Here is a 25,789-nt window from a genome sequence, read left to right as displayed (position 1 = left end):
TCTGTGTCACGTTAAAATAAGTTCCTAAATGTAGTCTATGTCTTGCTGAGTGTCACATTATATTTGGTCTCCAAATTGGGCTTAATGCCACCCTGGCTGAATGGCCAGTCTCTTTCTTCTTTAGACAACTTCTAGTTTCCTTTCCAAATAAGGCAAACATATGTTGCTCATGTTTACATTTACATTTAAGTCATTTAGCAGACGCTCTTATCCAGAGCGACTTACAAATTGGTTCATTCACCTTATGATATCCAGTGGAACAACCACTTTACAATAGTGCATCTAAATCTTTTAAGGGGGGGGGGGTTAGAAGGATTACTTTATCCTATCCTAGGTATTCCTTAAAGAGGTGGGGTTTCAGGTGTCTCCGGAAGGTGGTGATTGACTCCGCTGACCTGGCGTCGTGAGGGAGTTTGTTCCACCATTGGGGTGCCAGAGCAGCGAACAGTTTTGACTGGGCTGAGCGGGAACTGTACTTCCTCAGAGGTAGGGAGGCGAGCAGGCCAGAGGTGGATGAACGCAGTGCCCTTGTTTGGGTGTAGGGCCTGATCAGAGCCTGAAGGTACGGAGGTGCCGTTCCCCTCACAGCTCCGTAGGCAAGCACCATGGTCTTGTAGCGGATGCGAGCTTCAACTGGAAGCCAGTGGAGAGAGCGGAGGAGCGGGGTGACGTGAGAGAACTTGGGAAGGTTGAACACCAGACGGGCTGCGGCGTTCTGGATGAGTTGTAGGGGTTTAATGGCACAGGCAGGGAGCCCAGCCAACAGCGAGTTGCAGTAATCCAGACGGGAGATGACAAGTGCCTGGATTAGGACCTGCGCCGCTTCCTGTGTGAGGCAGGGTCGTACTCTGCTACGACCCTGCCTCTCAATAACACATGTTATTGTCATGTTATTAGATGTCATGTTATGAAATGTAGTAACTCATCACCAGGCTTGTAATTACATTAAAATCTATTGTAGTAAAGGTCCACAGTAGAGAATCTATTTTGAGTCATGTCCTGTGATTGTTGACTTCCATCATATGCATTGTAATGACTGTATTCAGCAATCCTGATGAGCTATTCCATTAATCAGATGGGGGTGTGGCTACTGTTCAGTCTGGTTTAGCTTGAGTAAGTGGAAATGCAATGCTCTTATTAACAGCACGCTCTCTGTCTCATTGATTTCCATTAGTCTGAACACACCAATACGTCAGCTTGATCAACTCAGGCAAGATGGAACTGAGCAAGTAGCAGTTAGAAATGCATTGGAATGTCATCCTGTGTGAAGATACATTTATATTGTTAAAAGACACATTAAGTTAAACACACACACACACACACACAAACACACATCAACCCTTCTCCTTATCCCTTTATCATCGGGAGCCCATCAATATCATATTACCTGTTCTTTTAGTTGTGTATTGATCACAGCAGGCCTGGTTATGTGTGGAACGACTTGCGCTAATACCGAAGCCTGACTGTCACTATGTCAGATAATGGCCTGGACACTGCACAGCATTATGGTCATCAGGCCGTCCTGACTAGCTGCTGATCGATCCCTGGGAGTGTGAAAGGTCTCTGATTACAGTGTGTCTTGTCTCCATGGTATAGATGGTTACCTATTGTCTCTGGAGGAGTTCTTTCTGTTTAACCCGTTGGTACTAGGGTCATTTCCATGTAAAAGGACCCATGAGCACCAACATGTGAAGGTCATAGGAGCATGTCAAATTGGGCGTCAAATGAAAGCTAAGAGTCTATATGTTTGAGAAATTAATATCATTTTTTTTTTTTTCATTTTCCATCCTACAAATTAGGCATGAGCAAAGGCTTTGATTTCTGGTCAAGCAGATGGAAAAGGGGTCTTAGACAACATCTAGCAGAAAAAGTCTTACAAGGTATTAGAAATACATCAAAACACATTAATGTTGAAGTAAAGACCCCTGCCAACTGATATCAACACTTAGATGTAGTTTTGAAGCCTTCTGTAAGTTTAAGAAACATTGCCTTGTGCTTTGAAATGACCAAATCGGTAACAGAATTTCTGAAAAATATAATTGGCTACAATGGGAAATCATAGTAGTCACACACCACAGTTGGGTTCACAAGTTTGGACAGTACAGTTCAAAATAATTCAGTACAGTAGTGTTCAGGGGAAGGCCATTTCCTGTTTCAGCATGACAATGTCCCAGTGCACAAAGTGAGGTCCATACAGAAAAGACTGGCTTGCACAGAGCCCTGAGCTCAACTCCACCGAACACTTTTGGGATGAATTGGAACACCGACTGCGAGCCAGGCCTAATTGCCCAACATCAGTGCCCAACCTCACTAATGCTCTTGTGGCTGAATGGAAGCAAGTCCCCGCTGCAATGTTCCAACATCTAGTGGAAAGCCTTCCCAGAAGAGTGAAGGATGTTATAGCAGCAAAGGGGGCCCCAACTCCATGATAATGCCCAATCTTTTCGAATGAGATGTTTGACGATCAGGTGTCCACATACTTATGGTCATATAGTGTAGCTAGCCGAAATATGCATGTTGCAAATGCGATCATTGATCAATGCCTGAGCTTAATGTCAGTTTACAGTCTGTTTACTATTTTGTATGGTGAAAGAATGTCATTGTCATTGCAATTGTCTGTCTTTGGATATCTGGAGTGACAGTTAAAGTCGTGGGCAATAGTAGTATTCATATATTTAGTTTTTTGTCTTTATCAATGTCAGATTTTTATCAACCCTCAAATCACAGAATGTCAGAGTGATGTATTGTCTTTAGGGGGACATTTGCCCTCGGGATGACTTATTTTCCAAAGTAGGACCATGGCAGACAGAAAGGAAGACAGAAAGACATGGCTAAAACTTTAAGTAGTAGTGATAACTTTCGATTGTCTTGTCTCTCTTGACATCACAAACTGTTTAATGGTGAAGCAAATTTTCTGAACATGATGGTCCTGTATATGAACATCATCATTAGGCTTCGATGTGTGTGTGTGTGTGTGTGTGTGTGTGTGTGTGTGTGTGTGTGTGTGTGTGTGTGTGTGTGTGTGTGTGTGTGTGTGAGAGAGAGAGAGAGAGAGCGAGAGAGAGAGAGAGAGAGAGAGAGAGAGAAAGACTTTGATAGAGAGAATATGAATAAGATTCAGTGTGTGTGGTACAAATCCATTTCGTCTATTTTTCTCAATCCAGTGTTCCCCTCTCTAGAGATGATGATCTCCACACACACTCCACACACACACACACGCACGCACACACACACACACACACACACACACACACACACACACACACACACACACACACACACACACACACACACACACACACACACACACACACACGCACACACACAGCAAATTCACACTGAAAATCCAGTGCTCCAAGGCTGTATGTGACACGGGTCTTATTGAATATCATCATAAATCTCTGAACCCCAAACAGCCTCTCAGAGAATATTAAATAATGAGAGTTGGGGAGGTGATCTCTGCTATATTTCAGGCCCTGGGGGCTAGATGTGAGATATTTTGCCTGTCTTTTTCTTGACCTAGAGATGTGGGAATAAACCGAAGTCTAGTCTCCCACCAGTTCACAGGAAGTGGACATTGTCTCAGATTTGGTCACTAATCACTGGAGAAAATACTTATTCAATGTAAGCAGTGTCAGCATTTTGAATGGGTCGCTGGTGATGTGAGGATGAATCTTTAATACCTCAAAATACATGATCAAATAAACACACAAAGAAAGTCGTTTTGAATGAATAATCTAGTCAATTGAAATTGCTCATGTTTATATAACCGGCACTAGAAGTGACTGTGTTTTGAATTACTTGAAACAGCCCCTGTGTCAGGTCCCCTGTGTCAGTCCCCTGTGTCAGTCCCCTGTGCCATGTCCCCTGTGTCAGTCCCCTCTGTCAGTCCCCTGTGTCAGTCCCCGGTGTCATGTCCCCTGTGCCATGTCCCCTGTGTCAGTCCCCTCTGTCAGTCCCCTGTGTCAGTCCCCGGTGTCATGTCCCTTGTGTCAGGTCCCCTGTGCCAGTCACCTGTGTCAGTCTCCTGTGTCAGGTCCACAGTGTCAGGTCCACAGTGTCAGGTCCACAGTGTCAGGTCCTCTGTGTTCGGCTTCATCCACTGGCTGACATAGGTTCCCTCTCTCCTTTCCTCCTTTCTCCTTTCCTCCTCTCTCTTCTCTCCTTTCCTCCTTTCTCCATTCCTCCTCTCTCCTTTGTCCTCTCTCCTCTCTTAGATGGAAATGAATAGGCTGGAAGCTGATCAGGCACCATGTCTCCTCCTCAGAGAGAAATAGTCCCCATCTCATCTAGACCATAGAACATCAGTCTGAGACATCCATCCACCAGACCAGAGGAGACATGGCCTTCCATCCACCAGACCAGAGGAGACATGGCCTTCCATCCACCAGACCAGAGGAGACATGGCCTTCCATCCACCAGACCAGAGGAGACATGGCCTTCCATCCACCAGACCAGAGGAGACATGGCCTTCTATCCACCAGACCAGAGGAGACATGGCCTTCCATCCACCAGACCAGAGGAGACATGGACTTCCATCCACCAGACCAGAGGAGATCTGACTCCCTCTCCAATACACACTGGACATCTGTTAAGTGGCATGGCATCTAATTGACCTTTTGGAGGGTGACCGGTTTTGAAAGGGGTGAGGGCTAGGGGGGTGAGGGTGTTGCTTGTCCCCTCTTGAGGATTGTGGGGGATTTGCAGTGAGTAAGTGATCAGAATACAGGACAGGTGGTGAACGTAGGCTTTGGAAACAGCTGTATAATCACAGGCTGAACACAGAGACAGAGGATAGTAATAATAGGTACTATAAGGAAGTGAAGCCACTCAACTGTGCTGTTGAACAGGTCTTGTCCTTCTACCTTCACACACACACACACACACACACACACACACACACACACACACACACACACACACACACACACACACACACACACACACACACACACACACACACACACACACACAAAGTGGCCATTCACCACTCCCATGAATACAGCTACTTGACCTCCACTTAAAGGGTCAACAATTGCTTTGATCTGAGGGGTGACTTCCAGGCTTATTCCCTGCCCGCATGAGCCTTATTCATTGATATTTTCCACTGACTATGGCTACACAGCGGTCAGGCCTTCACAGGAACCTCCAGGGAGATGTATGGGGTGAGATGTCTGAGAAGAGGTTTCAGGACCCGCTCTACAGACCCCGTTTTGAGCCCGCCTGGGTGTTTACAAATCATTATGGTCGAGCCTCAATGCAATGCATCCAGTCAGCTGGTGAAAAGATAGCTATCTACTTTGAGGGCTCTAGTACTGAAACATAAAGGATCTAGTACTGAAATATAAAGGCTCTAGTACTGAAACATAAAGGATCTAGTACTGAAATATAAAGGCTCTACTACTGAAATATAAACGCTCTAGTACTGAAATATAAAGGCTCTACTACTGAAATATGAAGGCTCTACTACTGAAATATAAACGCTCTACTACTGAAATATAAACGCTCTAGTACTGAAATATAAAGACTCTAGTACTGAAATATAAAGGCTCTACTACTGAAATATAAAGGCTCTACTACTGAAATATAAACGCTCTAGTACTGAAATATAAAGGCTCTACTACTGAAATATAAACGCTCTAGTACTGAAATATAAAGGCTCTACTACTGAAATATAAACGCTCTAGTACTGAAATATAAAGGCTCTACTACTGAAATATAAACGCTCTACTACTGAAATATAAAGGATCTACTACTGAAATATAAAGGATCTAGTACTGAAATATAAAGGCTCTACTACTGAAATATAAACGCTCTACTACTGAAATATAAAGGCTCTAGTACTGAAACATAAAGGCTCTACTACTGAAATATAAAGGCTCTACTACTGAAATATAAAGGCTCTAGTACTGAAATATAAAAGCTCTAGTACTGAAATATAAAGACTCTAGTACTGAAACATAAAGGATCTAGTACTGAAATATAAAGGTTCTACTACTGAAATATAAACGCTCTAGTACTGAAACATAAAGGATCTAGTACTGAAATATAAAGGTTCTACTACTGAAATATAAACGCTCTAGTACTGAAATATAAAGACTCTACTACTGAAATATAAAGGCTCTAGTACTGAAACATAAAGGATCTAGTACTGAAATATAAAGGCTCTACTACTGAAATATAAACGCTCTAGTACTGAAACACAAAGGATCTAGTACTGAAAATAAAGGCTCTACTACTGAAATATAAAGGATCTAATACTGAAATATAAAGGCTCTACTACTGAAATATAAAGGCTCTACTACTGAAATATAAAGGATCTAGTACTGAAATATAAACGCTCTACTACTGAAATATAAAGGATCTAGTACTGAAATATAAAGGATCTAATACTGAAATATAAAGGATCTAGTACTGAAATATAAAGGCTCTACTACTGAAATATAAAGGATCTAATACTGAAATATAAAGGATCTAGTACTGAAATATAAAGGCTCTACTACTGAAATATAAAGGCTCTACTACTGAAATATAAAGGATCTACTACTGAAATATAAAGGATCTAGTACTGAAATATAAAGGCTCTAGTACTGAAATATAAAGGCTCTACTACTGAAATATAAAGGCTCTAGTACTGAAACATAAAGGCTCTAGTACTGAAATATAATGGTTCTAGTATTGAAATATAAATGATCTAGTACTGAAACATAAAGGATCTACTACCGAAACATAAAGGGAACTTTTAGCTCGGGGAACTCTCAAAGACATTCCCTTCCCTCTCTCTCTCCTCTTCAATCAATGGAATCCTCTGACTTTCAACATGCTATACCCAAAGAGCAACAAGACACTATTGTTGCTGTTCTCTGTGGGGGTTTTCTTGTTCTCCACTTGTATAGTCCCCCTCTTCTTCCCCCAGTTCTACATTGTTGAACCTTGGCCTGTCCATTATAATCACCAGTCTCTCTTCTTTAGTACAACCAATGATTAGATCTTAAAACACACCTTTTTAGGTTTGCTTTTCCTTAGGGTGCTTTTTAGTCTTACAGTTTTTATTGTTATACTTTTGTTTTTAATCCTCTTATGTTTGTTGTGTAGTACATATAAATGTTTTTATTTGTTTTTTTTCCCCTGTAAAGCACATTGCGTTGCATTCCATGTCTGAAATTTGCTGCATAAATATAGCTTGATTTGTTTTGATTTGATGATTGAAAATGTGATTATCAGGGCAATATTATTATGTATCAGCTTCCTTAAATCCAGTATATCCATATTGTTACGACACACCTAGATAATAGAAATGGAGGGACAAATGGCAATAAAATGAACAAATAGTGTAGTCAGTAGTTTCTCGCCTGGTGTTCATATAGTGTAGTCAGTAGTTTCTAGCCTAGTGTTCATATAGTGTAGTCAGTAGTTTCTAGCATGGTGTTCATATAGTGTAGTCAGTAGTTTATAGTCTAGTGTTCATATAGTGTAGTCAGTAGTTTCTAGCATGGTGTTCATATAGTGTAGTCAGTAGTTTCTAGCCTAGTGTTCATATAGTGTAGTCAGTAGTTTCTAGCATGGTGTTCATATAGTGTAGTCAGTAGTTTCTAGCCTAGTGTTCATATAGTGTAGTCAGTAGTTTATAGTCTGATTCTAGCATGGTGTTCATATAGTGTAGTCAGTAATTTATAGTCTGATTCTAGCATAGTGTTCATATAGTGTAGTCAGTAGTTTCTAGCCTGGTTCTAGCATGGTGTTCATATAGTGTAGTCCATAGTTTCTAGCCTAGTGTTCATATAGTGTAGTCAGTAGTTTATAGTCTGATTCTAGCATGGTGTTCATATAGTGTAGTCAGTAATTTATAGTCTGATTCTAGCATGGTGTTCATATAGTGTAGTCAGTAGTTTCTAGCCTGGTTCTAGCATGGTGTTCATATAGTGTAGTCCATAGTTTCTAGCCTAGTGTTCATATAGTGTAGTCAGTAGTTTATAGTCTGATTCTAGCATGGTGTTCATATAGTGTAGTCAGTAGTTTCTAGCCTAGTGTTCATATAGTGTAGTCAGTAGTTTATAGTCTGATTCTAGCATGGTGTTCATATAGTGTAGTCAGTAATTTATAGTCTGATTCTAGCATGGTGTTCATATAGTGTAGTCAGTAGTTTCTAGCCTGGTTCTAGCATGGTGTTCATATAGTGTAGTCAATAGTTTATAGTCTGATTCTAGCATGGTGTTCATATAGTGTAGTCAATAGTTTATAGTCTGATTCTAGCATGGTGTTCATATAGTGTAGTCAATAGTTTATAGTCTGATTCTAGCATGGTGTTCATATAGTGTAGTCAGTAGTTTATAGTCTGATTCTAGCATGGTGTTCATATAGTGTAGTCAATAGTTTCTAGCCTGGTTCTAGCATGGTGTTCATATAGTGTAGTCAGTAGTTTATAGTCTGATTCTAGCATGGTGTTCATATAGTGTAGTCAGTAGTTTATAGTCTGATTCTAGCATGGTGTTCATATAGTGTAGTCAATAGTTTCTAGCCTGGTTCTAGCATGGTGTTCATATAGTGTAGTCAGTAGTTTATAGTCTGATTCTAGCATGGTGTTCATATAGTGTAGTCAGTAGTTTATAGTCTGATTCTAACATGGTGTTCATATAGTGTAGTCAGTAGTTTATAGTCTGATTCTAGCATGGTGTTCATATAGTGTAGTCAGTAGTTTATAGTCTGATTCTAGCATGGTGTTCATATAGTGTAGTCCATAGTTTCTAGTCTAGTGTTCATATAGTGTAGTCAATAGTTTATAGTCTGATTCTAGCATGGTGTTCATATAGTGTAGTCAGTAATTTATAGTCTGATTCTAGCATGGTGTTCATATAGTGTAGTCCATAGTTTCTAGTCTAGTGTTCATATAGTGTAGTCAATAGTTTCTAGCCTGGTTCTAGCATGGTGTTCATATAGTGTAGTCAGTAGTTTATAGTCTGATTCTAGCATGGTGTTCATATAGTGTAGTCAGTAATTTATAGTCTGATTCTAGCATGGTGTTCATATAGTGTAGTCAATAGTTTCTAGCCTGGTTCTAGCATGGTGTTCATATAGTGTAGTCAGTAGTTTCTAGCCTAGTGTTCATATAGTGTAGTCAGTAGTTTCTAGCATGGTGTTCATATAGTGTAGTCAGTGGTTTCTAGCCTGGTGTTCATATAGTGTAGTCAGTAGTTTCTAGCCTGGCGCCGGAGAAGAAGACAGATGTTTTACATGGCCCCAACCGATTGTGTTTTTTTTGTTCATTTATTTGCGTTGTTTGTAACTTATTTTTTGTGTTGCCGCTACCATCTCTTATGACAGAAAATAGCTTCTGGACATCAGGACTGCAATTACTCACCACAGACTGGCAGAATCCTTTTTTCCCTTTAACGAGTCTGACCAGCCCGATGCGAACAATATACTGCTTTCTCAGGAACAGGCCCAGATCCCTGTGATTGCGTGATGAGGAGGTGGAGAAAAGGGGCCAGAGGGCAGGCTGCCTTCTGAGAATTCGTTGGCGATCGAATAAACCCCCACTTCCTTCCATTCTGCTGGCAAACGTGCAATCTTTGGAGAATAAAATAGATGACCTACGCGGAAGATTAAACTACCAATGGGACATTCAAACTGTAATATCTTATGCTTCACGGAGTCGTGGCTGAACGCCGACACTATCAACATGGTTATACGCTGCACCGGCAGGATAGAACAGCAGCGTCTGGTAAGACAAGGGACGGCGGACTATGTATTTTTGTAAATAACAGCTGGTGCACGATATCTTAAGAAGTCTCGAGCTATTGCTCGCCTGAGGTATAGTATCTCATGATACGCTGTAGACCACACTATACCTAGAAAGTTTTCATCTGTATTTTTCGTAGCTGTTTACATACCACCACAGTCAGAGGCTGGCACAAAGACAGCATTGAATGAGCTGTATTCCGCCATAAGCAAACAAGAAAACCCTCACCCAGGGCAGCGCTCCTAGTTAATGCAGGGAAACTTAAATCCGTTTTACCAAATTTTTATCAGCATGTTAAATGTGCAACCAGAGGGGAAAAAACTCTGGACCACCTTTACTCCACACACAGAGATGCATACAAAGCTCATACAAAGCTCTCCATCACTGTTCTCCTGATTCCAGCTTACAAGTAAAAATGAAAGCAGGAAGCACCAGTGACTAGATCAATAAAAAAGTGGTCTCCGGTGCTCATCGGATGTGGCAGGGCTTGCAAACCATTACAGACTACAAAGGGAAGCACAGCCGAGAGCTGCCCAGTGACACGAGCCTACCAGACGAGCTAAACTACTTCGATGCTCGCTTCGAGGCAAATTACACTGAAACATGCATGAGAGCACCAGCTGTTCCAGGAAGACTGTGTGATCACGCTCTCCGCAGCCGATGTGAGTAAGATCTTTAAACAGGTCAAACAGTACTGCGAGCATGCGCTGACCAACTGGCAAGTGTCTTCACTGACATTTTCAACCTTTCTCTGTCCAAGTCTGTAATACTAACATGTTTTAAGCAGACCACCATAGTGCCTGTGCCCAAGAACACTAAGGTAACCTGCCTAAATGACTACCGACCCGTAGCACTCACATCTGTAGTCATGAAGTGATTTGAAAGGCTGGTCCTGGCTCACATCAACACCATTATCCCAGAACCCTAGACCCACTCCAATTTGCATACCGCCCCAACAGATCCACAGATGATGCAATCTCTATTGCACTCCACACTGCCTTTTCCCACCTGGGAAAAAGGAACACCTATTTGAGAATGCTATTCATTGACTACAGCTCAGCGTTCAACACCATAGTGCCCTCAAAATTCATCAATAAGCTAAGGACCCTGGGACTAAACACCTCCCTCTGCATCTGGATCCTGATCTTCCTGACGGGCCGCCCCCAGGTGGTGAGGGTAGGTAACAACACATCCTCCACGCTGATCCTCAACACAGGGACTGTCACGATCGTCTTCGTGAGAGAGAGAGGACCAAGGCGCAGCGCGTGAAAAATACATCTTCTTTTAATGAAGGGAAAACAAACACTTACAAAATGAACAAAACAAACGATCGTGAAGCTAAACCTGAACTAAGTGCACACATGCAACATAGAACATAGACATAGACAACTACCCACAAAAGCCTACTGCCTATGGCTGCCTTAAATATGGCTCCCAATCAGAGACAATGAATGACAGCTGTCTCTGATTGAGAACCAATCTAGGCAGCCATAGACATAACTAGACAACTATACTCTACTCTGCCCCATACACATACAACACCCCATAGACACTACAAAACACATACATTCCCCATGTCACACCCTGACCTAACTAAAAAACATAAAGAAAACAAAGAATACTAAGGCCAGGGCGTGACAGTACCCCCCCCCCCCCCCCAAAGGTGCGGACTCCGACCGCACAACCTGAAATAGAAAGGGGAGGGTCCGGGGTGGGCCCCATCATGGCGGCGGCTCGGGTGCGGGACGTGGCCCCCACTCCACCATTGTCAATACCCGCTTTGGTAGCTTCCTCCAAATGGCCACCCTCCAAATTAACTCCACCGGACTAAGGGGCAGCACCGGACTAAGGGGCAGCACCGGAATGAGGGGCAGCTCCGGACTGAGGGGCAGCTCCGGATTGAGGGGCGGATCCTGGCTGGCTGGCTCTGGCGGATCCTGGCTGGCTGGCTCTGGCGGATCCTGGCTGGCTGGCTCTGGCGGATCCTGGCTGGCTGGCTCTGGCGGATCCTGGCTGGCTGGTTCTGGCGGATCCTGGCTGGCTGGCTCTGGCGGATCCTGGCTGGTTGGCTCTGGCGGATCCTGGCTGGCTGGCTCTGGCGGATCCTGGCTGGCTGGCTCTGGCGGATCCTGGCTGGCTGGCTCTGGCGGATCCCGGCTGGATGACGGCTCAATGCTGGATGACGGCTCTGGCTGGTCATGGCTGGATGACGGCTCTGGCTGGTCATGGCTGGATGACGGCTCTGGCTGGTCATGGCTGGATGACGGCTCTGGCTGGTCATGGCTGGATGACGGCTCTGGCTGGTCATGGCTCGCTGACGGCTCTGGCTGGTCATGGCTCGCTGACGGCTCTGGCTGGTCATGGCTCGCTGACGGCTCTGGCTGGTCATGGCTCGCTGACGGCTCTGGCTGGTCATGGCTGGCGGAAGGCTCTGGCTGATCCTGTCTGGCGGAAGGCTCTGGCTGATCCTGTCTGGCGGAAGGCTCTGGCTGATCCTGTCTGGCGGAAGGCTCTGGCTGATCCTGTCTGGCGGAAGGCTTTGGCTGCTCCTGTCTGGCGGAAGGCTCTAGCGGCTCCTGTCTGGCGGAAGGCTCTAGCGGCTCCTGTCTGGCGGACGGCTCTGAAGGCTCATGGCAGACGGTCGGCTTTGCAGGCTCATGGCAGACGGGCGGCTTTGAAGGCTCAGTACAGACGGGCAGTTCATGCGGCGCTTGGCAGACGGACAGTTCAGACGGCGTTGGGCAGACGGGCAGTTCAGGCGCCGTTGGGCAGACGGGCAGTTCAGGCGCCGTTGGGCAGACGGGCAGTTCAGGCGCCGTTGGGCAGACGGGCAGTTCAGGCGCCGCTGGGCAGACGGCAGACTCTGGCCGGCTGAGACGCACTGTAGGCCTGGTGCGTGGTACCGGAACTGGAGGTACCGGGCTAAGGACACGCACCATCAGGCTAGTGCGGGGAACAACAACAGGGCACACTGGACTCTCAAGGCGTACTATAGGCCTGGTGCGTGGTACCGGCACTGGTGTTACCGGGCTGAGGGCACGCACCTCAGGGCGAGTACGGGGAGAAGGAACAGTGTGTACAGGGCTCTGGAGACGCACAGGAGGCTTGGTGCGTGGTGCCGGGACTGGAGGCACTGGGCTGGAGACACACACCACAGGGAGAGTGCGTGGAGGAGGAACAGGGCTCTGGAGACGCACTGGAAGCCTGGTGCGTGGTGTAGGCACTGGTGGTACTGGGCTGGAGCGGGGAGATGGCGCCGGAAATACCCGACCTTGCAGGCGTACTGGCTCCCTTGAGCACTGAGCCTGCCCAACCTTACCTGGTTGTATGCTCCCCGTGGCCCGACCAGTGCGGGGAGGTGGAATAACCCGCACCGGGCTATGTAGGCGAACCGGGGACACCATGCGTAAGGCTGGTGCCATGTAAGCCGGCCCGAGGAGACGCACTGGTGGCCAGATGCGTTGGACCGGCTTCATGACATCCGGCTCAACGCTCAATCTAGCCCGGCCGATACGTGGAGCTGGAATGTACCGAACCGGGCTATGCACCCGTACAGGAGACACCATGCGCTCTACTGCGTAACACGGTGTCTGCCCGTACTCTCGCTCTCCACGGTAAGTACAGGGAGTAGGCGCAGGTCTCCTACCTGACTTCGCCACTCTCCCTTTAAGCCCCCCCCCCCAATACATTTTTGGGGTTTACTCACAGGCTTCCTTGCTAGTCGCGTACCCTCATAACTCCGGTTCCTCTCTCCGGTTGCCTCTGCTCTCCTAATCGCCTCCAGCTGTTCCCATGTACTTTAATTTCTTATTCGTATCCGTATTTGTAAACTGCGTTGAGGCTCGTAAGTTAATATTTCACTGTAAGGTCTACCTGTTGTATTCGGCGCATGTGACTAATAACATTTGATTTGATTTGATATAGTGTAGTCAGTAGTTTCTAGCCTGGTGTTCATTGTGGACATACTGGGTGTGAGTTGTGTAAATTCCACATCTATATATCTATTCTGGTTATTGTGGCAGCACCATTTCGCTGTGTCAAATTCCTGTACATGAAAATGTATTTGACAAAGGAAGGGGATTCTGATTCTGATTAAATAAGAACTTTGACGTCTACATACTATAAATGAGACACCAAATGAATGAGGTACAAACCAAAAACAGTAAGTACAGTGCCAGTCAAAAGTTTGGACACATCTACTCATTCAAGAGTTTTCTTTATTTTAACTTTTTTCTACATTGTAGAATAATAGTGAATACATCAAAACTATGAAATAACACATATGGAATCATGTAGTAACCAAAAAAGTGTTAAACAAATCAAAATGTATTTTATATTTGAGATTCTTCAAAATAACCACTCTTTTCCTTGATAACAGCTTTGCACACTCTTGACATTCTCTGAACCATCTTCACCTGGAATGCTTTTCCAACAGTCTTGAAGGAGTTCACACAAATGCTGAGCACTGGTTGACTGCTTTTCCTTCACTCTGCGGTCCAACTCATCCCAAACCATCTCAATTGGGTTGAGGTCAGGGGATTGTGGAGGCCAGGTTATTTGATGCAGCACTCCATCACTCTCCTTCTTGGTCAAATAGCCCTTACACAGCCTGGAAGTGTGTTGGGTCATTGTCCTGTTGGTGTATCGCTGCAGAATGCTGTGGTAGTCATGCTGGTTAAGTGTGCCTTGAATTCTAAATAAATCACTGACTGTGTCACCAGCAAAGCACCCCCACACCATCACACCTCCATGCTTCACAGTGGGAACCACACATATGGAGATCATCCGTTCATCTACTCTGCGTCTCACAAAGACTGTTGGAACCAAAAATCTCAAATTGGGACTCATCAGACCAAAGGACAGATTTCCACCGGTCTAATGTCCATTGCTCATGTTTCTTGGCACAAGCAATATTTTCTTCTTATTGGTGTCCTTTGGTAGTGGTTTCATTGCAGCAATTCGAACATGAAGGCCTGATTCACGCAGTCTCCTCTGAACAGTTGATGTTGAGATGTGTCTGTTACTTTAACTCTGTAAAACATAAATTTCTGAGACTGGTAACTGTAATGAACTTATGCTCTGCAGCAGAGGTAACTTTGGGTCTTCCTTTCCTGTTGGGGTCCTCATGAGAGCCAGTTTCATCATAGCACTTGATGGTTTTTGTGACTGCACTTGAAGAAACTTTAAAAGTTCTTGAAATTTTCCATATTGACTGACCTTCATGTCTTAACCGTTAAAGTAATGATGGACTGTCATTTCCCTTTGTTTATTTGAGCTGTTCTTGCCATAATATGGACTTGGTATTTTACCAAATAGGTATATCTTCTGTATACCACCCCTTCCTTGTCACAACACAACTGATCAAACTGGCTCAAACGCATTAAGAAGGGAAGAAATTCCACAAATTAACTTTTAACAAGGCACACCTGTTAATTGAAATGCATTCCAGGTGACTACCTGGTGAAGCTGGTTGAGAGAATGCCAATGGTGTGCAAAGTTGTCATCAAGGCAAAGGGTGGCTATTTTGAAAATCTCAAATTTAAAATATATGTTGATTTGTTTAACAGTTTTTTGGTTACTACATGATACCATATGTGTTATTTCAGAGTTTTGATGTCTTCACTATTATTCTACAATGTAGAAAATAGTAAAAATAAAGAAAAACCCTTGAATGAGTAGGTGTGTCCAAACCTTTGACTGGTACTATATATTAGTCTGAAGGCCAGTAAAGCTAAGGGCCCACGGACCAATATCATGGACCAATATGAATATCGTCATGCATATATATGATAAATCACACATTAAGTAATATTTTACAAATGTGTGATAGCGACCTGGGGCCGACCCTGGTCTAAATCACCGTGACACGGGGACATGGTAGGTATAAGCACATATCCCAGAGCCTATAAACTAAACAGGCAGTTATTGATTCTGCTCAGCCATCTTCCTTCACCCCGAGTCCCGGAGGTTAAGTTTGCAATATTAATGGATCCTCTAGAATAGGGAGTATATTTGTGTCCCAAATTGCACTCTATCCCCTATATAGTGCACTACTTTTGACAATGGCTCTGGTCAAAAGTAGTGCACTATATAGGAAATAGGGTGCCATTTGGGAAGCACCCAGGGAGTGTGTCTGGGCCTGTGCGGCTCCACTGGCCAACGCCGCAGCACTGGAGTGGTCAGCAGTTTATGATGGTGAGGCCAACAGGTCAATGGGGAATCAGGGGTCAAAAATGGCCATCCCAAAGGTCTCCAATGACCCCGGTCAATTGATTGCTTACACACCAGAAAGCTTCCTCTCTGCATTAACTTCAAATTTAGCCCTGGACACTACAGGGCCATATGACCCACACCACCCTCTCTACCTCCCCTCTCTCTACACATCCGCTGGAAGACTGTGGTCTGACGTGACTGAACAGTAGATCATATGGTGTGGATATTTCAAAGAAAGGTATTTTCTACTGAAATGTTGACTTATTTGATGAAAACAAGACAATTGTTTTGTAATAATAGCTTTAGTAAAATATCAGCATTTTGAAATACAGAAGTAGAAGATAAAACATTGTAATTTGATAAATGATGCTTTCCAGAAATGTACAGTCAGAGAGGTACAGTTTATTAGTTTGGTTTGAAACAAAAACAACGCAGAAAACCACAGATACACATGTAGGATATATCACAATTCTCAATAGCATAACTCTTGCAACATAAATAATAGCACATTTACAGCACATAGAGTAAACCAACCAATATATATTCCCCCCCCCCAAAAAGAGCATTGTCCAGCATTTATCCCAGCATTTATCCCAGCAATAGTCTTCTGTTAAAAAAAAATGTCACATAAACATCGTTGGAATTGCATTTTAAAACCGGAAAATGGGACAACAGTAAATCATTTGTGATTACTAAAATTATTCAAGAAATGCACTTGGCTTATTGTAGTCTAGCTTATTTAAATAGTATTAGCATATTCAGGATTCATTTCTCAGATAAAAAGATTTGTCAGGCTCATGGAGCAGTTTTGTCAGAATATAAAAATGGTATTACATTGTAGTGACACAACAATCATACAAGAAAAATCACATCTGTTATTCAAGGAGTTTTAATCCCTCTCTTTAAAACCAAAAGATACTATCAGTCTCTCCCATGGGTTGGTTACATTAGTAGCACAACTCTAGCCTGTTCCCGCCAGTCCCAGCCAAAGTCACGAAGACCTGTCATCTGATAAAACATCAGGTTGAGTGGCCAGTACAGGGCCTGTCGATCCTCTGGAGACCCATGTCTATTCCCTATCCCATCCCATTTCCATCAGTCCCAGCCAAAGTCATGGCCTGTCATTTGGTAAAACTTCATATTAAATGGCCTATAGAACTCCCTGAGCCTGAGCAGCACCTCTGGAGAGATCTCTGGATGAGGCCTTCCCTTAGACTTCCCCAGACAGCGTGGCCTGCTGCTCCCCTCAGGCTTCTTCAGGCAGGGGAAACCCTTGGTCTGGTTGAAGTAGAAGTGTTTGTCTGTGACTAACCTCTTCAGCCCCAGGAAGTCCTGCACCCTGCCCATCTCCCCGGCCGGGTCCGTCACCAGCCGCTCCCCGCTGACGAAGAGGAACTTTGAGAGGGGGAAGTAGCGCAGCCAGTTCTCCAGATGCTTGGCGTAGATCCCGATGCGCACGGCGCTCCAGGAGGTGTCGATGAGGCCCATGGTTGAGTTCCGGAAGGTCAGGCTCTGGAAGGACGGAAGGCCGGGTTGTTTCGACAGTGTCTGGGTGTAGTCGGACACAGCCCGGGTCACAGGATCTCGGACCACCACAATCAGCTTGGTGTGACGACTCAGGGCGAAGAGACGGCGAGGAGCCTCCTTGGTGACGAAGTAGCTAGGTGTCTTCTCCATAGTGATCTGGCTTTCCAGCGTCCGAGGCATCAGGTTTCTGAGAGGAGAGGAGAGGAGAGGAGAGAGGAGAGGAGAGGAGAGAGGAGAGGAGAGGAGAGGAGAGGAGAGGAGAGGAGAGGAGAGGAGAGGAGAGGAGAGGAGAGGAGAGGAGAGGAGAGGAGAGGAGAGGAGAGGAGAGGAGAGATTTGATTAGTGGTTCCCAAATATTTGGCAAACGGACCCACCAAAAGCTTCTTGGAATTTCTTGTGACCCATGAAGTAAACATAAATCTTGTTTCTATGTACCCAGTCTCAATCCTATCCTCCTGCATGTGATGCAACAGACTTTCAGACCATTGGAACCTGGCTTGTGTGTCATAAACATGACCAGATCTCCGTCCCAATCTATATTACAAATTGTGACAACATATTTATATTCCTTGTGTTATTGGAGTGTTCTGATCATCTCTTTGATGCTCTGCAGCCTTGAGAGCTTCTGATTTAGCTTTGTAAGGAGTTGGTTAGGTCTGTGATTACATCAATACAAACACCTACATTAGACGCTGGCCTCGCTGAAATGCATGTCAGATGGAAAGTAAGTCAATGAGTGGTTGCTTAAGGCAAACCACAAGGCCATAATGACCAGTGAAAAGTAATTTCCTCAGGACTTCCTCCTCCTTCACAAGGCTGTTGGTGGCTGGGCTGAGAGCTAGGCTGAGTGCGCTCTCCCCCAGGCTGCCTGGACAAATATACTACGCCATGTACTGTGCATTGTATACTACTGAAGCTGCAAGAAACTCCCCAACAGACTAGCAACAGTCTGATTCTGCTTTAGCCAACAAAGGAAAACTAGACTGACACCCAGGTTAGCAGTAAAGGCTCTGATTGTGAGATGAAGGACAGCTATTAGTCTCCAAAAATGTGTCCTTTCACAGCTGGAACCATATGCTGGAACACTATCTAAAGTGGATTACCAGAAGTTTCATTTTAAAATACAAAACAGGAATCCTTCCAACTTTCCTCAAAAAAGGATCCCTTCATTTAATTTAAAATGAGAGGATTCAAATCTCACGGCGGGTTTATGTTTTAAGCATGGAGGAATGTTCCAAGTCTTCAGAAAATCCCTCATTTAATTTCCATGGATGGTTCCCTCCTGTAGCGTAGCCATGTGGTAGAGACTGAGGGTGGGTCTCAAATGGCACCCTATTTGCTATGCAGTGCATTTGGGCTATGTTCAAAATGAATGCACTATATAGGGAATAGGGTGCCATTTGAGATACATCCTGAAGGCTGTCATTGACGTGGTTGTTCTCTGGTCTCTAACTGCAGGGCTCTGGCCTGAGCTGTGTGAGGAACAAACTCCTCTCTGATCCAAATCTGATGTCCCCCACCACAAATGTGCCATGGGGCTAATACTGAAAACATGACATATGTTTTTACAACAGATCACCTCTTTTTTCCCTACTACAGCCTCGATATGAGGGGATACGAGGATCAGGCATATAGAGAACACTCATACTACAGTAATACACCATGCAAAAAGAAGATTATGAATGTATTAGGCTTTTGGTATTCATCTCAATGTGATCTTCTGGTTCCATAAAGACATTTAAAAAAATAAAATAAACAAACAATAATGTAGAAAACATTTATTTGGCTCACCCCAACTAGGCCTGTAGCATGTTGATATTAATATTACAACATCAGAGGTCAACTAGTGACACAGAAAACATCAAAGAACAACATCTCCACTGGGATCCAGCTTTTCTACACATTCATCTCCACGGGCCTCTCTCTCCTGTCTTCCTCTTTGTTCTGAACGACTCCCACAGTGACCGATCAGTTACATAGGACAGTATTGTGCCACGTTTCTATACTTTATATAAAGGATATAAAGGAAGTGAAACTTTTCTTTACAACTACTACTACAACCCACTACAACTAAATAATTATATTTATTTCATTTGATGATTTTGCTCTTTGTTTTTTTACAGTGATCCTTTTGGCCTGCCATACAGACGTGCCAGTCTGTTTGTGTAGTGTGTATTCAGCAGTAAGTGGATGTTTAATTCTGGCCAATCAGGCTAATGGGATCCATGCTGGACCTGTCCCAGCTTCCATTGATATCATATTTACATTCTCGAACACTGGCCTGTAATCACAGAACTCTGTAGGACTCTCTGGCTATAACACAAACCCTAAAAGGAGGCCACACACTAGAGAGAGAGAGAGGGAGGGAGGGAGGGAGGGAGGGAGGGAGGGAGGAAGGGAGGGGGAAACACATTAACCTGGTCAGCCTTATCTCGCAAGATTAAAGCGAGACTATGTACTAGAGTGTATACCACTTCAACTGTTGTGTTTGTTCTTTATCAGATGCTGTTGGTCTTTGTATGGTTTCCAAGGGCAGCCAGGTTAGCGGAGGCTAGCTAAGCGACTTGCTGTTTCTTTTGATCACACCTTAGCCTAGCGGTAGCGCTGTTAGCATCTGGAGCAGGAATGCCATTGTGTGTTTATCTCCATAGACCTGCTGCTATCAGCAGCCTGCAGTACTCACCGTCTGGGTGGCCCTCAGCTCTATTAGGCCCTATTTTAAAAGACCTCAGGTTAATTTGCTACTGTTTACGACCGTATTGTAGTGACTGAACTATGTTACCAACCTGAGTGTGTCAATGTCATCTCAAAAACAAGGTGAAAAGATGATGAGCTACACACTAATTCTGGAAATATAATATTTACTTAATTGTTTTTTGTTCTAAGTAGGTGACCCCTCATGAAAAAAAGACTACTGAATTACTACACAAAACCTATTTGTGCAGTAGTGATTATGTGGAGACTTGTAGGGATTGTGTGGTGAATGTGTTGTATATGCACTACTCAAGTAGAGTTTTGTAGTGTTCAGTAGGAAACACAGTAGTGTTTCCAGTAGTAATCAGGTAGAGATTTTTACAACTTGATGTTGGTAGTAAATAAGTAGTCACAACACTACTGCCAGACTACACCGTCTTTTCACGACCACAGAAGAAGACAAAACGGGAAGTAGTTGGTTGTTGTTAGCTATCTACTGTTTTTGACAATCCAATGTAATCATCTTCCATCCTTTGTCATCCTGTCTTTCATGGCCTTTATGCTGACACCATCTGTAAGTTTAACTTTCCTTTTTTTTAATGAATACTTTCATGTCATTGTTTAGCCATTTATATAACCACATCAAAAAGATTGATAGCCAAAATGGTCTTGTGTTTACTAGCTGTATTGAAATGTAGCTATGTACCCTCTGTTTTCATCATGCGAGCTAATAAGTATGTGTGTTTGTATCAGTGGAGGCTGCTCAGGGGAGGACCATCTCCTCAGTGAATTTCAGAAACATGTAAATAGTGAAACGTTTAAAACGTTTTTAGATAAAACTCTACTAAATATATTCAAGTCACCAAATAGTTGATTTCATACACAATGTTTTGCAATGAAGGTCTACAGTAGCCTCAACATCACTCTGTAGGGTAGCACCATGGTGTAGCCGGATGACGGCTAGTTTCCGTCCTCCTCTGGGTACAATGACTTCAATACAAAACGTATGAGGCTTATGGTTCTCACCCCCTTCCATAGACTTACACAGTAATTATGACAACTTCCGGAGGACATCCTCCAACCTATCAGAGCTCTTGCAGCATGAACTGACATGTTGTCCACCCAATCAGAGGATCAGAGAATGAATATAGTACTGAAAGCATAAGCTACAGCAAGCTAGCACTTCAATGCAGTGAAAGACAATAGTTGAAGAGTTTTTAACAAATTACTTTTCTTCAAAAATTAAGGAGAAGCGACAGAGAGAGAGAGATTTAGTATTTTTTTCACTTTCTTAGCAAATGCAGCTAGCTAGTTTAGCCTACTCAAACAACCAGCTCAAACAGAGAGGGATACTGTGTTAACTAACTGGCTATGGCTATCCAACACTGGAACTTTTGGTTTTATAAATGTATTGCCACCGGGACCCGCCAGTGTAACTGTTAAACTCCTTGGTGACTATACACTGTACTGCATGATTGTAGCGGGTTTACTCATGAGTTAGTTCTAGTAGCTATGTTGACCGATGTTATACAGTGGTGGAAAAAGTACCCAATTGTCATGCTTGAGTAAAAGTAAAGATACATTAATAGAAAATGACTGAAGTAAAAGTGAAAGTCACCCAATAAAAAATACTACCTGAGTAAAAGTCTAAAAGTATTTGGCTTTAAATATACTTAAGTATCAAAAGTAAAAGTAAAAGTATAAATTATTTCAAATTCCTTATATTAAGCAAATCAGACGGCACCATTTTCTTGTTTTTTTAATTTATGTATAGCCAGGGGCACACTCCAACACTCAGACATAATTTACAAATTAAGCATTTGTGTTTAGTGAGTCCGCCAGATCAGAGGCAATAGCAATGACAAGGGATGTTCTCTTGATAAGTGCATGAATTAAATATTTTTCATGTTCTGCTAAGCATTCAAAATGTGACATGTACTTTTGGGTGTCAGGGAAAATGGACTAAAAAGTACATGATTTTCTTCAGGAATGTAGTGAAGTAAAAGTAAAAGTTGTCAAAAATATAAATAGTAATGTAAAGTACAGATACCCCAAAAAACTACTCAAGTAGTACTTTCAAGTATTTTTTACTTAAGCCTGGTCACAGACAGCTGACATGTTGTGCACTGAAGTCCACAAGCGAAGAGATAAGGTGAGAGGAGGATAGCACGTAGATGCGAGAAGAAATTATACAACGATCAAAGGGATGCTGTATGTACAGTTGAAGTCGGAAGTTTACACACACTTAGGTTGGAGTCATTAAAACTCGTTTTTCAACCACTCCACAAATGTCTTGTTAACAAACTATAGTTTTGGCAAGTCGGTTAGGACATCTACTTTGTGCATGACACAAGACATTTTTCCAAAAATTGTTTACAGACAGATTATTTCACTTATAATTCACTGTATCATTCACTGTATCACAATTCCAGTGGGTCAGAAGTTTACATACACTACGTTGACTGTGCCTTTAAACAGCTTGGAAAATTCCACAAAATGATGTCATGGCTTTAGAAGTTTCTGATAGGCTAATTGACATCATTTGAGTCAATTGGAGGTGTACCTGTGGATGTATTTCAAGGCCTACCTTCAAACTCAGTGACTCTTTCCTTGACATCAGCGGAAAATCAAAAGAAATCCGCCAAAAATTGTAGACCACTACAAGTCTGGTTCATCCTTGCGAGCAATTTCCAAACGCCTGAAAGTACCACGTTCATCTGTACAAACAATAGTACGCAAGTATAAACACCATGGGACCATGCAGCCGTCATACCGCTCAGGAAGGAGGCACGTTCTGTCTCCTAGAGATGAACGTACTTTGGTGCGAAAAGTGTAAATCAATCCCAGAACAACAGCAAAGGACCTTGTGAAGATGCTGGAGGAAACAGGTACAAAAGTATCTATAAAAAAAAGTATCTATAAAACGAGTTCTATATCGACATAACCTGAAAGGCCGCTCAGCAAGGAAGAAGCCACTGCTCCAAAACCGCCATAAAACAGCCAGACTATGGTTTGCAACTGCACATGGGGACAAAGATCGAACTTTTTGGAGAAATGTCAAATGGTCTGATGAAACAAAAATAGAACTGTTTGGCCATAACAACCATCGTTATGTTTGGAGGAAAAAGGGGGAGGCTTGCAAGCCGTATAACACCATCCCAACCGTGAAGCACGGGGGTGGCAGCATCATGTTGTGGGGGGTGCTTTGCTGCAGGAGGGACTGGTGCACTTCATAAAATAGATAGCATAATGAGGAAGCCTCCAGTGGGCAGCTGGATGGAGGTGCTCTTATTCTCCATGGACTTTACAGTGTCCCAGAACTTTTTGGAGTTTGTGCTACAGGATGAAAATTTCTGTTTGAAAAAGCTAGCCTTTGCTTTCCTGACTGTATATTGGTTTCTAACTTCCCTGAAAAGTTGCATATTGCGGGAGCTATTCGATGCTAATGCAGTACGCCACAGGATGTTTTTGTGCTGGTCAAGGGCAGTCAGGTCTGGATGAACAAAGGGCTATATCTGTTCTTTGTTCTACATTTTTTTGAGTGGGGCATGCTCATTTAAGATGGTGAGGAAAACACTTTTAAAGAACAACCAGGCATCCTCTACTGCCGGAATGAGGTCAATATCCTTCCAGGATACCCGGGCCAGGTCGATTAGAAAGGCTTGCTCGCTGAAGTGTTTTAGAGAGCGTTTGACAGTGATGAGGGGTGGTCGTTGGACCGCGGACCCATTACGGACGCAGGCAATGAGGCAGTGATCACTGAGATCCTGGTTGAAGACAGCAGAGTTGTATTTAGAGGGCAGGTTGGTCAGGATTATATCTATGAGTGTGCCCATGTTTACGGATTTAGGGTTGTACCTGGTAGGTTCCATAATAATTTGTGTGAGATTGAGGGCATCTAGCTTAGATTGTAGGACGGCCGGGGTGTTAAGCATATCCCAGTTTAGGTCACCTAACTGTACAAACTCTGAGGATAAATGGGGGGCAATTAATTCACATATGGTGTTCAGGGCACAGCTGGGGGCTCAGGGGGGTCTATAACACGTGGCAACAGTGAGAGATTTCTGGAAAGGTGGATTTTTAAAAGTAGAAGTTCGAACTGTTTGGGCACAGACCTGGATAGCATGACAGAACTCTGCAGGCTATCTCTACAGTAGATTGCAACTCCACCCCCTTTGGCAGTTCTATCTTGGTGGAAAATGTTGTAGTTGGGGATGGAAATTTCAGAATTTTTGGTGGCCTTCCTAAGCCAAGATTCATACACGGCTAGGACATCAGGGTTGATGGAGTGTGCTAAAAGCAGTGAAAAAACAAACTTAGGGAGGAGGCTTCTGATGTTAACATGCATGAAACCAAGGCTTTTACGGTTACAGAAGTAAACAGATGATAGCGCCTGGGGAATAGTAGTGGAACTGGGGGCTACAGGGATTCAAGGCATAATGTACAGACAAGGTAGGGTAGGATGTGAGTACAGTGGAGGTAAACCTATGCGTTGAGTGACGATGAGAGAGGTTTCATCTCTGGAGGCATCAGTTAACCTAGGTGAGGTCTCTGCATGTGTGTGGGGTGGGACGAAAGAGCTATCTAAGGCATTTTGAGTGGGACTGAGGGCTCTACAGTGAAATAAAACAATAAAATATATCCAAGACAGCAGTAGACAAGGCATATTGACATTAGAGAGAGGCATAAAGCAATCACAGGTGTTGATCAGGAGAGCTAAGACAACAACGGGTAAATGGCGATGAATGGGCAGAGCGGGTCAATCAGGTACGTACAGGACCTGAGTTTGAGGCTGGGGCCGACAGGTAAACAAAATGAAGTACCGTGTTATTGAAACAGTACAGGGGGCATCAGCTGTGTAGCCGAGTGATCATAGGGTCAAAAGAGCAGCAGTAGGTGAGTCAGGGTGCTGTTCGGTAGTCACTACTACGCTAGGCGAGCAGGGGACACAGCGTTCAGAAAAGCTAGCAGGTTTGTCATTATGGGGTATTGTGTGTAGATTGATGAGGAACATTTTTAATTTAATCCATTTTAGAATAAGGTTGTAAATTAACAAAATGTGGAAAAAGTCAAGGGGCCTGAATACATTCCGAATGCACTGTAACTACAGTTAGAAACTTGAGGAAATATCATGTGCAATAGTATAGTAGGGACACAGTAGTGAGACAAGAAGATGTCAGTAGTGATTTTGAATATGCAAACAGTAGTAAATGTTTTCAATAGTAATCCAAAAGGTTTTATGTAGGGAATGAAAAAGGATCAGGAGCAATTCAGTAGTGATCAGTAGTGACACAACACTACAGACACAGATGGCAGTAGTTATTCAATAAGGATTGAGTAGGCATACAGCAGTAATCTGTATGGGGGAATACTTTCTTACAATATATCGTGTTGTATCGTTTTGACCATATCATAATATTATTTTTGTGCTCGTTGGCTTTTGTGCTAGTTGGCTGAGCACCAAAACTCCAGTATTTTTCATTCATAGTTCTCCATCTTCTTTTTAAATAGGTAGCCAATTTGTTTTCAGCACTTTAATGACTGATCAAAACCCTCTGAGCAATAAATAATGAAAAAGGTTGGAAACAAGGTTCGAGTCCCAAGTGGAACGGGTCA

At 43.5% G+C, this 25,789-nt stretch overlaps 1 protein-coding gene across 1 annotated transcript in view; it reads right to left on the bottom strand.

Moving 5' to 3' along the window:
* Positions 1-16,340: 16,340 nt before the first annotated feature.
* Positions 16,341-25,789, bottom strand: part of LOC120046755 (heparan sulfate glucosamine 3-O-sulfotransferase 6-like) — a 28,583-nt gene continuing 19,134 nt past the window's right edge. The window contains exon 2 of the mRNA XM_038992236.1: positions 16,341-17,666. Within this exon, the coding sequence (XP_038848164.1) occupies positions 17,048-17,666 (619 nt within the window). The 3' untranslated portion in view covers positions 16,341-17,047. The remainder of the gene's footprint in view (positions 17,667-25,789) is intronic.

Source organism: Salvelinus namaycush, chromosome 4 (assembly GCF_016432855.1).
Source record: "Salvelinus namaycush isolate Seneca chromosome 4, SaNama_1.0, whole genome shotgun sequence".
In the NCBI taxonomy this organism is placed as follows: domain Eukaryota; kingdom Metazoa; phylum Chordata; class Actinopteri; order Salmoniformes; family Salmonidae; genus Salvelinus; species Salvelinus namaycush.
Note: the sequence above shows the minus strand (reverse complement) of the source record. Positions and strands in the feature narration are given on the sequence as shown.